The 18,812-nt window shown below is 35.2% G+C and overlaps 1 protein-coding gene and 1 non-coding gene across 2 annotated transcripts; one reads left to right on the top strand and one right to left on the bottom strand.

The window, feature by feature from the left end:
• The first annotated feature begins 14,187 nt into the window (after positions 1-14,187).
• LOC111897488 (PHAF1 protein At3g51130) lies at positions 14,188-17,343 on the top strand. Its single transcript, XM_023893449.2, has 14 exons — positions 14,188-14,458; positions 14,875-14,957; positions 15,032-15,106; positions 15,209-15,276; positions 15,356-15,461; positions 15,553-15,613; positions 15,703-15,869; positions 15,930-16,040; positions 16,109-16,222; positions 16,321-16,420; positions 16,524-16,603; positions 16,678-16,782; positions 16,901-16,961; positions 17,049-17,343. Exons 1-13 carry the CDS (start codon positions 14,362-14,364, stop codon positions 16,949-16,951), a joined length of 1,218 nt encoding a protein of 405 aa, XP_023749217.1. The 5' UTR covers positions 14,188-14,361; the 3' UTR covers positions 16,952-16,961; positions 17,049-17,343.
• Positions 17,344-17,932: 589 nt separating this feature from the next.
• On the bottom strand, positions 17,933-18,005 carry TRNAE-CUC (transfer RNA glutamic acid (anticodon CUC)). Its single transcript has one exon. It is a non-coding gene; the product is annotated as a tRNA-Glu (tRNA).
• Positions 18,006-18,812: the final 807 nt, after the last annotated feature.

Raw genomic sequence — 18,812 nt, 5'->3', positions numbered from 1 at the left:
CAGTGTGTGAATGAGCCAAGTCAGTATCTGCTACCTTGCGCTTGTGAGATAGCGGATGAGAATCTTCACTAGCAACGTCTGAATCTTCTCCTTGGACCGGAATAATGGGATCAACGATTTTCATGTTTGGCCTTTGAGATTCATTTTCAAGATCATCTGAATCTTCATCTTGGACTGGAATAAAGGGATCAATGAAGTTCATATCTAGAATTTGACATTCATCATCTGGTTTATCATCATGCTCGCTATCTTCAACAAGCTTTTCAGTAGCTGCTGGACTATAAGGCTCCGCAGAGTCAGACTCATGCATCGGCTTTGGTGATTCAGTCTGAACAATGGTGTTGTCAACAGGTTCGGTGTCTCTCTCATTTGGATCATTATCAGCATTATCATCATCAGCAGCATTATCATCATCATCATCATCATCAGCATCATCATCATCATCAGTATCTCCCCCTTTTTGAGCATCATCAGTTTGGGGGCTAGGGGAAGGAGTATGCAAGAGAACTTCCTTTAGCTGATGAACATCAACCTCAATGCGTAGAAGATGCTGACTCATGTCCTGAGTCAGTGTCAGAAGTTCAGTAAATGCTGAGGCTGGAATTTGAAGGAATGAAGTACCTGGAGCTGCTTGTGAGCTAGGTGGCATCCCCGGAGAATAGTGGTCCCCCTGGGGTGGATTCTCCCCCTGTGAGGGATGCTCCCCCTGAGATGGGTGCTCCCCCTGAAATTGTTGTTCCCCCTGAATCAGTGAATCCTTTTGAGCTGAGGGAACTTTCTCAGTAACAGAGACGATATGATGAGAAAGTTGAGGAGAGAAATGACCACCATCATGTGGTTCATCCTCTTGACCGACATGATCTTCATGGTTACCATTAGCTCCTTCATCAGTATCAGCGGTGAGAGAAGGAACAGTGTATGGATTTGTAATCCATTCTCTCATCCTATCAGAGATTCCGATGTCAGTATCCAGGGGATCATCTTGATACATTCAAATAGGCATGCGAGGGCATTGGATGGGATTTCCAGGGTGTGAGAAGTAGTCTGCAGCAAAAAATTTATCGAGCACAAGAGCAATCCAGCATGGAAAGGGAACGTGATCAGCCCGTACATTTGCATGAAGAAGCTGAACAAGTTGATCAAAGAATAAGGCCCCATAATCAAGTCTTTTGTTGAGAAGAAGTGAGCAGACGACTTGTTGCTCATAATTACTCAGTTGATCACCACTTCGAGATTTGTGACCCACACATTTGCACAGAGCACCGGTGAAGAATTTCCATCCTGGGGTCATACATTGGCGCAGAATAAAAGCTGATCGAGCACCAGCCTTTGAGTGATCATATCCCAGTTGATCGAATAGACGTCGACAGCGTTCAATAGAAGGAAGTTCAGAGAATGGTTCAAAGATAGGTAACCTAAGTGCAGCACTGAGGAGTTCTGCGGTAATAAAGACAGAATGTCTTCCACGGCCAATGGTCCCGGTGATGACATTGTTTTCATCATTGACTGTTGCGGTGTAGTAGAACTCACAGACTTGTTCAGGGAAGAACTCTGATGGAATGTCACTGATGGCGTATCGTAGGCGGCAGGAGGCTAAGAAGTTAACAAAATCATCGAGTCCAAGACCTCGATGAACATCTGCAATATCAGGGTTGAAAACAACGTTGGTGGCTTTGATGTATATTGGGAGAGGAGGAGAGTTTGGGGCAGGGATTACCCTTCGTGAAGTAGAGGAGAAAGTGAACAAAGAAGCTGCCATTAGAGAGTTTTTAGGGTTCTAGGGTTTTGAATATAAGTGAAGGAAGTTTAGATTGTGGAAGGAAAGTTTGAAATTAGGGTGGAAAGAGGTTTAAATATGGAATTAAACGGTCCTTTTAAAAAAGGTAATGATTATCTTCTTCAAAAATAACGGCGTATCGTAACAACCTGTCAGATCAAAAAAATAGTCGTTGGGTAAAAGAGCCGTTGACTGAAGATGAAACGTCAATCAGTGTTTGCGGAAGCGATGAGATCAGTGTCACAAAAGTTACATGCTGAAGATAATTTTCCATCAATTCAAGGTACAACTTGCTTGCTTGGGGCTAGCAAGGAGATTGGTGCGTGTGATAGATACTAGTTGCATTATCTAACCATCGGCACAGAGTGTTGTGTCTTTATCAGTGAGTGGTTTATCTTACTGAATCATTAGACACTGAATGAGAAGAAGGTAAAGAAAGGATTGTTGCGTGTGATAAAACTTGATGTTTTGGTCTAACCATCGGCAAAGATTTTTAGATTCTCATCAGTGTGTGTTTTGTCACACTGAATCACGGAATCAGTGTAAGATTGGTAAGAAGAGGTAGTTGCGTGTGATAGATCTTGGTGTTTTGATCTAACCATCGGCAAAGAGTTTCAAGTTGTTATCAGTGTATGGTTTAATACAGTGAATCATTCAACTTTAGTTTAGAAGAGTTGAAGAGGAGAGAAGGATAGGAGATCAAACCAAGTATTCAGTATGCAAATATCACCAGCATGTCATCATCAGCACAATGTACATTAGCTTATAAGACAATACCAAACATTAGCGAAATTAATCGGCAAAATTAATTACAAAGTAATCATTCCAAGTTCTCCAATAATGTAAGCAGTTGTTTGAGAATCCAGTGCCTTGGTGAAGATATCAGCAAGTTGCTCTGAAGTCTTGACATGTTCAAGAACAACCTTTCCCTTCTCAACATTATCTCTGATGAAGTGATGTCTGATTTCGATATGCTTCGTCTTTGAGTGCTGAACAGGATTTTGTGTGATTTGAATGGCACTAGTGTTATCACAATATATAAGAGTCTTTGAGAACTTGATCCCATAGTCTAGAAGCTGATTTTGAATCCATAAGAGCTGAGCACAACATCTCCCAGCTGCAACATATTCAGCTTCTGCAGTCGAGATGGCTACTGATGTTTGCTTCTTGCTAGACCAGCTGATGAGACGATTTCCAAGGAAATGACATCCTCCTGACGTACTCTTTTTGTCTAAGTTGCATCCTGCATAGTCTGAATCAGTGTATCCAAAAAGTTCAAATGCTGAGTCGCGAGGATACCACAATGCTAAGTTCTGAGTCCCTTTCAAGTATCGAAAAATACGTTTGACTGCCATGAGATGAGATTCCTTGGGATTAGCTTGGAAACGAGCACAGAGAATGGTTCCAAACATGATGTCTAGACGACTTGCCGTGAGATACAAAAGAGATCCAATCATTCCTCGATACAACGAGTGATTGACATCAGTGCCAGTTGGATCAGCGTGCATCTTATCAGTCTTGGACACTGGAGTAGAGGCTGGTTTGCAGTCACTGAGAGAATACTTAACTAGCAGGTCAGAAATATATTTACTTTGGCAGATAGAAATACCTGATCTTTGTTGCTGAACTTCAAGACCTAAGAAAAAGGTCATCTTCCCCATCATGCTCATTTCGAACCTTTGAGACATGATCTATGCAAATTCTTTGCTCAGGATCTCATTTGGAGAACCAAAAATGATGTCATTGACATAGATTTGAACAAGAATCATGTTTGAGCCTTTGTTTTTGATGAAGAGAGTATTGTCGATTGCTCCTCGTCTGTATCCATTTTCAACAAGATACGTTGTCAGCGTCTCATACCAGGCCCTGGGTGCTTGCTTCAGTCCATAAACGACTTTGTCTAAACGGTACACATAATCCGGGTGATCTTTGTCAACGAAGCCAGGGGCTGATTAAGGAATACTTCTTTTTCTAATACACCATGAAGAAATGTTGTTTTTACATCCATCTGATAAACAATGAAATTCATGTCGGATGCGTATGCGAGAAACAGTCTAATTGCTTCAATGCGAGCAACTGGAGCAAAGGTTTCCCCGTAGTCGATGGATTCAATTTGAGTAAACCCTTGAGCGACAAGCCTTGCTTTGTTGCGAGTAATGATTCCATCTTTATCAACCTTGTTGCGATAGACCCAGCGAGTTTCGGTGATGGTCTTTCCTGAAGGTATTGGAACAAGAGTCCAAGCCTTGTGTCTTTCAAACTCATTCAGTTCTTCTTGCATGACTTTAATCCAGTCAGCATCTTGAAGAGCTGAGTGTATCTTGTCTGGTAAGATCATTGAAACGAAATTAACATACATGCAAAAGTTATTAGATACACGAGATCTGGTTCGGACACCATCATGAATATTCCCAATAATTTGACCAACAGGGTGATATCGATGTTCAGAAACTGATGCTGATTCCAGAGAATTTGACACTGACGAGTCATCAGTTGCAGGAGAGTCTTCAGCTTCAAGGGTTTCATCAGCACCTGACGAATTATTTGATGATCTGGCTGCAGTATCATGATTCAAGGAACTTGGAACTGGAACGATAGAATCAGAAATATCAGCTTCATCTCCAGCAAGAGGAACTTCGTCAAATGGGCAAGAGAGAAGCTCTTTAAAAATAGAGGAAGAATGAATGACTTTTTCATCAGTGTATGATTCCTCATCAAACTTCACATGAATGGATTCTTCAATGCATTGCCTGTTCACATGAAAAACACGAAAAGCCTTTGAAATAGATGAGTACCCAACAAAAATACCTTTGTCAACCTTAGGTTCAAATTTAGATCTTGGGTCACGCTGATTTAGAATATAACAAATACATTCGAACACGTGAAAGAAGGATACGTCTGGCTTTCGACTTTTCAGCATTTCATATGGTGTCTTCTTGTGAGTCCTGTGAATTAGAGATCGATTCTGAGTAAAGCACGTTGTATTGACAGCTTCAGCCCAAAACGACATAGGAAGACCAGCATGAATCATTAAGGTCCTTCCTGCCTCAATCAGCGTTCTATTTCTTCGTTCAGTAACTCCATTTTGTTGAGGAGTACGAGGAGTTGAGAAGTTTTGCCCAATGCCTTTATGATCACAAAATTCTTCAAGAGTTGAATTCCGGAACTCAGTACCATGATCACTTCTTAGTTGCTTAACTTTGAGACCTGTCAGTGTCTCATTTTTACGGATCAGTGAAATGATTTCTTGTGCAGCATGACTCTTCTTCTTAAGGAAAACCACCCATGTAAATCGAGTGAACTCATCCACAACCACTAGTGTATACTTGTTTCCACCTAGAGAACGGACAAGAATAGGTCCAAACAAGTCCATGTGGAGTAAATGAAGAGGAACATATATACTGGAACATGACTTGGGTTTGAAAGATGACTTGGTTTGTTTTCCTTGTTCACAAGCTGAGCACATCTTGTCTTTAACGACGCTGAATTTTGGGAGACCTCTAACTAGATCTTGATTGGATATCTTGGATAGATTCTTGAAGTTCAGATGAGAAAACCTTTTGTGCCAAATCCAGCTGAGATTGGTTTGAGACTTTGTAAAGAAGCATTGCATCAACGCCTTGTCACAAGAGAACATATCAAGAACATATATATCATCTTTTCTACTCGCTGAAAGTACTATGTTCTTGTCAATGTTGACAACTTTTCCTTCCTTCTTTGTAAAGTGAACTTCATAGTCAGCATCACACAATTGACTGATTGAGATTAGATTGTGTTTGAGACCCTTTACATATGAAACGTTTTGAAAAACTACGTTATTGCACTTGATATTTCCATATCCTTTAGTGAACCCCTTTCCATTGTCTCCGTATGTAACTGCAGGACCAGTTTTCTTGACATAATCTTCCAGGAGAGACTTGGATCCTGTCATATGTCTTGAGCAACCACTATCTAAGTACCAAAGATGCTCCTGACCCTGATACATTGAAGGAGAGTCAGTGTTGTGCTTCCTGGAATTTTCACCTGCATCAGACATATCAACATCAAATGTACTTGTGCCTTTTTTAGGGACATCCGTGTCTTCTATCTTTACCATTAGACACTTGACTTCATCATCTGATGACTCCTCATCAGTCTTCCATTTTTCTTCTTCAGCAACAAGAACTTTATGTTCCAAGTTCTCTGCTTTCAGTTTCTCAATCAGCTTGTTGTACTTCTGCTTCCAGTATTCATCCGAGCTTTGGGATCTTTGTTTACATTCTTTTGCAAAATGATCAGTACTTCCACAGTTAAAGCACTGAGCTTTCCCTTTCTTATCAGTACCATGCTTTTTATCAGCTTCTGATCTTTTTGAAAACTTTCCACCCATCTTCTTCTGAAACTTTGAGAAGCTTCGGCCTGATTTCTCAAAAGTCTTCACAATCAAAGCTGCACTAGCCACAACCTTTTCAAGATCATCAGTGTCAGTTTTAGAGGAATCAGTGTCTGAATGGCTTTCAGTGTCTGAATCTGACACTAGCTTTTTGTTTGAGAACAAAGCTACAGATGATTCACGCTGAGAATCTTTCATCAGCTCCTTTCTTTGAAGCTTGGATTCCTCATAGTATCGAAGATTTCCATAGAGACTTTGAAGGTCCATAGTGTTGATCTTCTCACTATTTTTCAGCACATCAACATGGTTCTCCCAACCTGCACCCAGAGAATCCAAAAACTTCTGCACTAGAACAGTTCTATGCTTCAACTGATCTAATCTTCGTAGGTCATTAACGAGTGTATTGAATCTGTTAAAGGTTTGAGTCAAAGTTTCACCTTTCTTTGCAAAAAAATGTTCATACATTCTGTTAAGATCATTTATTTGAGTAGCCTTGACTTCTTCAGTGCTTTCAAAAGATACAATCAGAGTATCCATCATCTCTTTTGCTGAGATGCAATTTTGAACCAGCCTGAAAATATTGTATGGCAAAGCGTAACTGATTGCAGCACGAGCACGAACATCTAGACCATTTTTTCTTTTGTCATTTGCCGTCCAGTTTTCTCTAGGTGTTTTCTTCATAGCACCATCAGGAACGTTGTTTTTCAGAGGCTGATACATTGGGACGTATGGACCTTTTTCGACGATGTCCAACATGTCTTCATCCACTGACTCCAAAGCATATAGAGCCTTTATTTTCCACATGGCAAAATTTGTTTCATCAAAAGGAGGAATTTTAGCGGAATGATGATTTGATGAGTTTGACGAAGAAGAAGATGAAGCCATTTGTTTGATAAAAGAAACCTGCTCTGATACCAATTGAAAAGCCTTTTGATCAATCAATTTATCAAACAATAACAGTAAATAAGAATAAGAAGAATTCACGAAGAAAATCTTTCACTAAGAAAGATAATCTCACAAAGAGATTATCGTGTGCACAAAGCAGCTATTAGGGTTTGTGAAAGGCGTACGCTTTCACAAACCTATACAAAAGATTATATACTGCTATTCTAGTCAACCCCTATAAATTAGGGATATGCCAGCTAACTAATTTACTCTAACTATGGAAACAATATAAGTACAAGATCTGTTACAATACACTGAATAAACTAAACACACGGAACTGCTGAAATGCTGATGCTGATACTGAGATATACGCTGATGCTAAAGATATATTTCAAACATCATCATATTTCAAGGTTTGACCTTACAGCACGTGTAACTAAAATAATGCTCTACAACTTTCGTTTAGACTTCGTCCGCTAATTTTGACTTTAATTTTTATATTATTATTTTTAACAGACCGGGACATGAAATCCGTTAAAAATTCATAACTTCTTCATCCGACGTCCGTTTTCGTCAGACTTTTTACCGTTGTGCTACTAATGACGATACCTTCAATTCTTGTTTAGGTTGTGTCGGCTAAAAATCACTCGATCTAAAATTCAAGTTTTTAGTTGTCTACTGCTAAGCTGAAACTTCGAAAAATAATAACTTCCTTATATGAAGTCAGATTTGGGCGTTCTTTTTATCGAACTTCTCGGTTTAATGAATACTATGAGTTTCATTTAGATCACTAAGGCTAAAAAGTAGTTTATCAAAAACTCACTTTTTACGACATTCAGCACCGTGCCGGTTTTGTCGCGAAACTTCGATAGGTCATAACTTCTTTGTTATAACTCGGATTTTAGTATTCTTTATATCCCCGAAATCTTTGTTTCGACCACTACAACTTTATGTAAAGATATCAGACTTATCTCACACTTTAATTTTGATGCTTATTTTTATTCTTAATTAATTAAACCTAATAATTAAGCATAAAACACATAATTCACATAATATTCACATAATTCCTTTTCATTTCTTCAAAATGAGTTACAAAGGTTAACCTAGACTATAATGGCAATATTAATGCCTATCCTAGAAACACGGGATTACAGTTTTCACCAGAAAATCCTATATTTTCTGTTGTAAATGTATTGTAGTCTTAATACACTAAGACTAAAACGTGTAAGTGTTATTGTACTCTGAAGTAGTATAATGTAGTTTTAATCCACATAAAACCATGAAAAATATGTTTTCTTTGTACTAGAGTAGTTTTTTGTGTTTGTACTTTTATAAAAATTGTGTAATTGTAAATGTTTGGATTCACCAGTTGTACTTGTAAAATATTGTGTTATAGTTTTATAATAAAACTATGTGAGGTTGTTTACTTATTCATACACTAATCATATTATTCAATACCAAATTGTGAGTTATTATAACCATACTTGATGACATAGGATGGCCTGCAACGACGTTCTTCAGGTGTCGGAATTGATATGACATTTGTCACCCCAGGCCTGCCGGCCTAACTGTAGCTAACAATTAAGGTGCGAGATTGTCAGTCCCGTATAGATCTATACACAAATTCACGCTCTCCTTCCAGGAGACTCTAGTTATAATTTGAGGGCTTGGTTGATACTCAAGTAAGTACTTAAAGTGTGTCTCACAAAGCTATAATGACGGTTACGTGTAAAATAGTTGAAAATCCTTTGTAATGAATAACTCTTCATATGTTCCATAAACTATAGACAAAATTGCAAGAATGGTTAGTGTGGTATGTCAAAACTAGCAACTTTGGTCCAAAATGGGTTTGGCTCGCAAGGATGGTCCAACAGTTTCATTTTGTTGCGAGTTTAGTCCAAAAATTTTAAAACTTTTTATAATGACGAATTTGCCCTTGGTATTTTCCCTTTTTCAATTTTTTTTATTATAGAAATCAAAAAATGAAAAAGAATAAAAAAAGAAAATCTCTCTCTCTCTCTCTCTCTCTCTCTCTCTTCCTCTCTCCCTTTCATCTCAAACCCGTCTATTTCCCTCGTTTCTCACTTCTCCGGCGAAGAGAGCCACCACAGTCGACTGTGGCAGCTCCTCCGCCTCCCCCTGTCGTGACCCACCACCATCCAACATCCCAAATCCAAATCCACAATGAGTGTTCTTCGTTCTTGATTTTGGATCTGAAATAAAACACAAACAAATTTAACACATGTCTTGAAGTGGATTTGCAAAACGAAGAACCTTCACTTTATCGATTTTGTTCAATTTATTAGATTAAGTTAACAAATGTTCCAGACTCTAAACACACACATACATAGTTACACATACATCAATATTAATTTGATTTAAACAACGGAAACAAAGCTCAATATCATTAGCTGTGAAGTCGATTAGAACTAAAAACATACACACACAAATATGAATATGAATCTCAAGAACACTCATTTTTCCTGAGTTCAAGAACAAGAACATCACATTCACAAACCCATAAATCATTCACAAACCTATAAATCATTCTTCTTAATCTGATGAACTGCCCTTCACCACCACCTGAATCGAAATCAAGAAATTTTTCAAACAAACCCAACAACAACAATCTAGATAGAGGAAGAAGAAGAAGGAAAGAAACATAACAAACATAGCAATAACAAATCTCAACGCTAGATCACGATTCCAGTTATTTTCTGCGGCACATTCACTCAAGATAGCCACTGGACGAACAAAGTTGGGGATTTCCGACCCTCTTAGTACGAGAAAGCTTAGGAGAGAGATGAACAGTCAATGAAATCCATAAGGAGAGTTATGGCTCTAGAAACCGTCGCCTGAAGCATAACCACCACCACCTGAAGTCAGTAGAGGGATTTGAAGAGACACTAGAGAAGATGAAAAGAGACAGAAACATAGATCAGATATTGGAGCTACAACCCTTCATAAACGTAGATCGAACAAATATGGCGCAATCAGAAAACCCTTCGTCGGAGAAGGCGGAAGGGCGTCTCTAGTGGTGGACAGCGCCATCGTCTTCGTCGGATGAACAAATTTGGATTTCACCTTGATCGTTTAGGAAAGCTTCGATAGAGATGACAGATTTGAGGGTAATGAGTGCTTGGTGGTCAACTGAGAAGACGGAGATGGAAGATTTGAGGGTAAGAGACGTGTCTCCAGTGGATGTGCAATTTTCCGGTGAATAAAGATTAAGCACATCTGAGAGAAAATGGAAGTGTGGGAAGAAGATGAATAGGTTGATTCTTGGAGAGAGGGAGAGAGAGAGAGATGTATTTTATTTTTGTTATATTTTTAATTGTTTTTTAATTACATGTAATAAAACAAAAATAAAGAATTAAACAATAAGGGCAAAATCGTCTTTATAAAAAAATTCAAACCAAATTGGACCAAACTTGCAAGGAAATGAAACTATTGGACCATCCTTGTAAGCCAAACCCATTTTGGACCAAAGTTGTTAGTTTTGACATACCACGGGGACCATTCTTGCAATTTTGTCTAAACTATACCTAATATAGTTTATTTGTTTGTTACTATAGTAAAACATGTACTTAGTAAGACAATACTTATGTTCCACAAACTATACCAATTATAGTTTATATGTTCGTTTGTATTGCATCACTGTACTTAATAATAATGATATCAGTGTTCCATAAACTATACATATCATAGTTTATACATATGTTCTTGTATCGTTTCATGAATTAGTAGAATAGTAAGGATGTTCCATAAACTATACCTATTACAATTTATAAGTATGTTCGGTTTGCAATGTAAATATTCTGAAAAGTCTCCTTTGCTCAGGATGTTACAAATGTTTAAAGGCTTGTACTCATATATATATATATATATATATATATATATATATATATATATATATATATATGTTTTGGTAAACACAATTGAAACTGTCTAAAACAATCTAAAATAATTTTGAAAACGTTTGAATGTTTATAGAAAATTAATTGTGTTGCACTTGTATCCCCCCCTAAAAACATGGAAAAATAGTGAAAACGTAGGGGTATGAACTCACCTCTAGTGTGTTCGCGTTAGGATAACAAGACTGTAGAAACGATCCTCGGGCTAGCGTACATGGAAATAACAGTATCCTAATAATATTTAAACACGTAATCGTATTTAAATTAGCGAAATAATTAATTAAAGTGGTAAAAAAACACTTAATTTATGTAAGGAATACTTACAAAAATTACTGAGAATTATTTGGAGGGTTTATTGGTGTTTTCGGTCTAGCCTTCACCGAAATCCCTTGATTTCGGTCTTAAAACCTCAACTGAGAACCAAGTTGACGGCCCTAGAGGGTTTTCGGTCTGGGTGAGTTTTTGATCCAGGTGGTTTTCGGTCGGCTTGAAATTTTGAAGATTGTTCTTGGTGTGGTGAAAATTATGAAGATTTGAAGGATTTTGCTTGAAGTTATGAATGTTCTTGGATGGTACTTGAGAGCAAATTGGGTGTGTTTTCGATTGAAAAAGTGAGAAATAACTCAAGTTTTCGTGTAAAATTACTTATACCGAGAGGGTTCTCGGTCGGAAAGGGGTTTTCGGCCGAGATCTGTTTTCGGCGGAGCGGGTGTTTCGGTGCAAGGTTCTCGGTCCCAAAAGGAAAAGATTTGATTTTTAAATGCATTTTATTCCTTTAAAATAAAATACTTATATATATAAAATAAACATCATTTATATAATTTAAATAATAGTCTAAACCTTATGAACTGAACGAAATAAATAAAACTTGAAATTTTATTTAAAAGGGTTTGACTTTTATTGACTTGAGAACAACGAGTTGTTACATTATAGGAATTAACAGTATGGGTTACACCACTTACATAAATTAGAACTTCATATTTTAAGCATAAGAAACTTATACATTTTGGTCTTAAGGTATTAAGACTACAACTCATTTACAAAGGAAATATTGTATTTTATGGAAGAACATACTAATATTTTCAAGGAACAAAGAACATACATTTTCATACAAAATGCTTATAAACTCACCAACTTAAATGTTGACACTTTTTCAAAACCACTTGTATTCTCAGAAAACCAGTAGACTCGTACACACATAGGTTTTAAGAAGACGGAGCATAATATTGTCACGTCTTTGTTTTTGCTAAAGTTTTGTTGTCAAACAAATAATGTTTCAAACACAATGTAAATTATATATATTTTCAATATGATGGTTGTGTTTGCTTTGATTACTATTATTCAATTGTTATGATATTGTACATGACGTCATCCGCCTCCGAACGTTTTCGTTGTTCCGGTTTGGGGGTGTAACACCTGCTACTAGGAACATCGTGCCTGAGTATTTCTCTGTAAGATGTGCTCTATCAATGATAATAATAGGACACAAACATGCTTGAAACAGTTGAACCCGCACAATAATTTAATAGATTAGCCATTAAATCGAATACATGTATAACTAGAGTTGGAATTACTCTTTATATAAAAATATTACCGTGTAACTGATAGCCATGAAAAATATTTAAATTTGTTGCTGTAACTTATGTGTAACGGTCCTTGAATTCTTCATCTCCAATTTGTAACCATATATAAGAAGTCATTGAAAGTTTTTTCAGGGGTCACTCTCAATAGATTTAGAGCATATATGTATATATTCCATGTTTTCCAATACGAAATAAGTTTATTAAGACGGTCATTTAAAGTTCGTTGGATCTGTTTTCCCCACATCATATTACATGTACTATCAACAAACAGTGGCGGAGCCAGGATCAAAGTAAAGGGATATCCCAATTTTATATTTAGGGTAACAAAAAAAAAATCTGGGGTACTTGAGTTTCCCCGGTTCGGTTTTGGTTTTAAACCCAAACGGCCAAATCTTAATCAAATCCTTATGTAACCTCAAGTCTTATTATATAAACATGAAGTTGAATAGATATGAGATTCAAAGTAGATATCAAATGAAGTATTAGGATAACAAACTTATATAATAGACAAAAATAGTTGAGTTTACATATGTTTGGCAATGTGGGATAGAATAGGTGGGAAAATAAAAACAAAAAAATAGACAAAGGATATGTAAAGAGTAAAAATTGAACCTGCGAGCTTTACTTCAATAAGTTGGCACCTTAACCAATAACACTACCATTTGTTTATGGTTATAATTGAAGGGATACGTATATATACATTATATCGAAAAAAAACTTAAAGGATCCGTAAACAAAACTTACATTACCGAAATTTTTTGAGGGGTATCCTGGGCTACCCCGGGATCCCCTTGGATCCGCCTCTGTCAACAAATACCAAACCAGAAATGCTATTCGTTGTTGTATTGATTCAGTTCTTGTTTATTTTCGGTTTGTTTTGGTTTTTTCAGCCCATATTCTCACCATTACTTCTTACTTATCACATGTTTGGGTATAATACATTTTAAGAAAAAATGACACCAATTATTTTTAGACAACATAAACTAAATAATAATTTAAAATTTAAATGAAGTTTGATTATTTGGGTATAATACATTTTAAGAAAAAATGACACCAATTATTTTTAGACAACATAAACTAAATAATAATTTAAAATTTAAATGAAGTTTGATTATCTTATCAAGATACCTCCAAAAATATGTACTAAATAATAAAGATTAATTTAATCAATATCTTTGTAATATTCTCACGAACAACAAGAAATACATCTTAAGGGTAATCATCAAAATAATAAATACATTTGTTGTACGATGATAATTAAAATGTTTTCTCAGTTATTAATCATTTGAAAATGTTAGCGAAGAGAAACTTTCCATTTTAAATTGATATGTCCACTAAAAAAAATATAAAATTTTATACAAATTAAACATAAAGAAGTTGCATGTCTAAGACAATGATGATATTTTATATACTATTTAATTATATTGTTTTTCACATGGAGTAATATATGGATGGTTAAGTGATTAAAAATGAACCAATAAAATGCCAGCAATAATTGAATACGTCTTAAAACGTCAATACCAACAAACTTAAAGGTAAATAATTGTAACTTTTGCTTTCCAAAATATATTATTTCAATCAGATCAGGTACAGCTTTATCTGCATAAAGTACAAACTGTAAAGCACCGACCCATGCGTCACCAATACGATCCATTCATGCCGTGTAGTGGGTGGCAACTGAACCGATTAAGCATCCATTTAGAGAGAACCGATCGCGATAGAAACGGGTTTCGTAGAGTGTCGATTGCTGTGAACAAGATTTTCTGGATTTCGAAAAATCGGAGAGGAGAATCATAAGTAAAATCTGTTTGTTATTATCCATTTATTATTATGTTGCAGAGACCCCGTAGAAGGTGTGAAGGCACAGCCATGGGTGTCATCGTTCTTGATCTTCGTCCCGGACTCGGAATTGGTCCTTTTTCTCTCGGTAAATCTTCTCTTAACCTTGATCTAAAGCTGTTCTTGATTTCCATATAAAGTTTGCTATTCATGGAATAAAGGGTGTTAATCTGTTTCTGATTCAATTAATTTATTTTGGGGATAATTACTATTTCGTTTCCTAAATTGGACTACATCTAGTTCAAAATACGAACCGATAGATTGATTCTGTTCGTTTCAAGTGAACAATAAACCGGAAAGGGGGATTTCAATGGAAGTTTTGGTTTCATAGAGAAGTTGTATTCAACTATTTATGTCGATGATCTTCCCAATTTGTAATTTCAGTTTATCTTACTCCTTACTGAAATCGGAGTAGATTTACCCTAACCTATCTAATCGAACTCATATTTTCATCATCTTTCTAAAAACTGATTTGGTCATCGGCGATTGATGATTTCGTTTCAGGAATGCCTATATGCGAAGCATTTGCACAGATAGAACAACAACCCAACATCTATGATGTCGTTCATGTCAAGTACTTTGATGAGGTTTATAACAACTCATGATTACAGTGTTTTCTTTCAATGGTGCTTTGTTAACACTTGATATTTCTTCTACACAGGATCCATTAAAGCTGGATGTTGTAATAAGCTTCCCAGATCATGGCTTTCATCTTCGTTTTGATCCATGGTCTCAGGTACTCTATTGTTCTCTATCTATTGTCCCCTATCTTAATATACATTCACTCCACACTTATCTTTATTATGTTCAAATCCTATAATCTTGCTTGTTTTTTCAGAGGCTTCGTCTCATTGAGATTTTCGATGTCAAAAGGCTTCAAATGCGCTATGCAACATCACTCATTGGGTACAATTTACAAATGATACTGTGAAATATGAAGGGCATTTTCGTCTTTTGCATAACACTCAACTTTATAATGTTTCAGAGGTCCATCAACTCCAGCTACTTTTGTAGCTGTTTATGCTGTATTCGGGCCAACATTTCCTGGAATATATGACAAAGAAAGAGGCGTCTACACTCTTTTCTATCCTGTAATAAACTTTAATCCAAAATTATATAATTTTAATTTTAATTTTAATCCTCATTTCAAATTTCGAAAACCCTTTTTTATACATTTTTCAGGGGCTATCATTTGCTTTTCCAATTCCCTCTCAGTATACAGACTGTTGCCATAATGGAGAAGGTAGATTATAATCCTCTCGATTTCTAAACATTATTTAATTCCAAAAAATAATAATTTATTCTAACTTTTAAACATTTTCAACATAATAGCTGAATTACCCTTGGAATTTCCCGATGGAACTACTCCAGTGACATGTCGTGTATGCATATATGACAGCTCAGCAGATAGTAAAGTCGGTGTAGGATCATTGATGAATAAAGCTTCCGCCCCTTTACTTCCTAATGGTAGCCTCTACATGGAAGAAGTCCATGTTAAGGTAAGGGCATTTTCGTCATTTCACTTATATCAACAATCTAAATCTTTTTTTTTTGTTCAGCTAGGTGAAGAGTTATGGTTTACAGTAGGTGGACAGCATATCCCTTTTGGTGCTTCTCCACAAGACATTTGGACTGAATTAGGTCGACCAGATGGAATTCATCAAAAACAGGTTTCTATTTTGAATAATTTACAAGAATAGTCCCTGAGTTTTATGATTTTAACAATTTTGGTTTTTAGGTCGATCAAATGGTGATTCATTCTGCTTCAGAGCTACGCCCTAAAACAACTCTTTGTGGAGATTATTTTTACAATTACTTTGCTCGTGGATTTGACATATTATTTGATGGCCAGGTTTTTTTATATTATAATTATAGATTATGTTTTAATTTCAATATGATTTATAAAATGTTGTGGTTATAATTTTTATATATATTTTTTTAAATTTTCAGACTCATAAGATTAAAAAGTTTGTGCTACATACAAACTATCCAGGACATGCGGATTTTAATTCGTACATAAAGTGTAATTTTGTCATCCATGCTACAGAGTGTAAGTAATTAATTAATTAATTACTAATTTCATTTTCGTCACATAAAATTTTAGCCACTTATTTTATTAAATATATATATATATATTTTTTGTTGATATGTAGTTGATGGTGGTTTTCATCAAGATATGAATTCCCCAAAAAGTAGTAGGATTACACCTGGCACGAAATGGGATCAAGTCAAGGTTAATATTGTAATTTTATCACTACTCAAAGTTTACTAATTTTTAATTAACTAAAAATAAATGGCATATAATAGGAAATTCTTGGAGATTGTGGAAGAGCTGCTATTCAAACACAAGGCTCTACAAGTAATCCTTTTGGGTCTACTTTTGTGTATGGCTATCAAAATGTTGCTTTTGAGGTGAAAATTTAATTACTAATTATTATATATATATATATATATATATATATTTATTTATTTATTTTAGTCTTTTAATGTTTATAGATATAATTCAAACTAATTTTGTTGGTGTGAATAGGTTATGAAGAACGGGTATATTGCTACTGTGACTCTTTTCCAGTCATTCTAACTTCTTTATGGTAAGGGTAAAATGGTCATTTTCGGTCACATTTTATCCATACAAGATTTGATGGGGCATGATTGTTTTTGGGTTTTTTGTGTTGCAGAATGAAGTGGAGATATGTGTTGTACAGATGTAAGAAGCAGTGTTACCTTTTTATCTTTGATAAAAGGGAGAAAGTTGTTAGAACATGAAGTTGAAAAATGTACAGTGTATAATTTGGAGATTTGACATTTGTATCACATTATTGTGTGATTTCTGCCTCTCTAAAAAGGAAAAAGGAAAAAGGAAAACAAAAGTGATGATTGTAAAGGGTGTTTTTTGCACCAGACTTTCTTGTTATTGTTATTGATTTTTCATGTTATTGGATAGGAAAATGAAGTTGCTTTGACTTGTTATAATGATGGGTTCGATTTGTAGGGCATGCATACCAATCTATACAAGATACATTAATATTAATTATTAATGTTTATTTATATAAGATTTTTTTTTTTTTTTTTTTTTTTTTTTTAGTTTTGTAATGTGGGTAAATCCATAAAAGCCAACTTTGTGAATCTAATGAGTTTGTGAATTTGAATACATTCATAAAAGAACAACACTTAAACATGAAATCATATTGGAATTCTACAAAAATATTTACACAAGTAGGGAATCATGCTTCTGTCCACAATTGAACCAGAGAGGTTTATTGATTTTGTAATAATGATTAATGGTTTACAATTGACATTTGGGTAGGAGGATTTGTGAGAATAAAAAAATAGGAGGATATTTAATTTTTCTTAACCTTTTTGATGAATTCCATTTCCATCGGACATTTGATTGAGGCTTGTAACTAGAAACAATATGGAACATATAAATTTGTAATCAGCATCAGTTTAAGAAAAAACGATGCAACTTTTCATTTAAAGAGATTTGTAGAGAAAATTCTGCGTTGTACTATTAATTTTGATTTTGAACACAATACGCAGACTAAGCATATATAAAAAAAGGTTCCGTTGCCGGGACTTGAACCCGGGTCTCTCGGGTGAGAGCCGAGTATCCTAACCAACTAGACTACAACGGATTGGTGATTACAATTAGATCTAAAAATAACTATCATTATGTGTTACTTTCAACGTTTTCACTACACTCTTTTATTCAAACAACGAATTTTGTGTAACTGACGATGAACTGTGTGAAACCTTAAATTCCTACTGGTTCATTTTAAGTATTTGCAGAAATTGAATTCGTTTATTGGGGAATTTTGGCATGATCTCTCTTGATAAGTGTCATTAGTTTGATGAATATTTCTAGTTGTTAAAAGATCATTTGATGATCTGTTTTTTTTTTTTTTTTTTTTTTTTATTTTTTTTATGATTAGTTAAGTTGCAAGATTGTTTATTTACAATATTAAAATTGGTTTTCTTTCCAAAATTTCTGAGAATTAAAAGTAATGTTTGGGCATTTTACTTGTGATTCAATGTGACATAACTGCATCGCATCTGTTGGTCAATCTTATGAATGCATCTACTCTTGTATAAATATGCAATCCTTGGCCATAATTAAGAGATTCACAAAAAGTTAAGTTCATTGAATTAATACTATTGGTATTTTTTAAACACAAAAAATAAGTTCATTGATAAATAATATACAAAAAAACAAATGATTAAATATGAAAAATTGAAAGCTCGGTTCACTAATAAGTAATTTTCCCAAATGAATTTAAGAGAATTGACCCCAAAAGAACAACTTTTGGTTTCCTTTGAACGACATGTAAGATTTTATTAAGAGTTTACTTTACTAAATAGATAGTTGTATGATTAACGATTTGCAAGATGGTTAAATTACAACCTCACATAAATTATAAACCTAATGGGGTCCGGTCCACACA

The sequence above is a fragment of the Lactuca sativa genome, chromosome 3, assembly GCF_002870075.4.
Source record: "Lactuca sativa cultivar Salinas chromosome 3, Lsat_Salinas_v11, whole genome shotgun sequence".
Lineage (NCBI taxonomy): Eukaryota > Viridiplantae > Streptophyta > Magnoliopsida > Asterales > Asteraceae > Lactuca > Lactuca sativa.
This window is presented reverse-complemented; position numbering and strand designations above follow the sequence as displayed.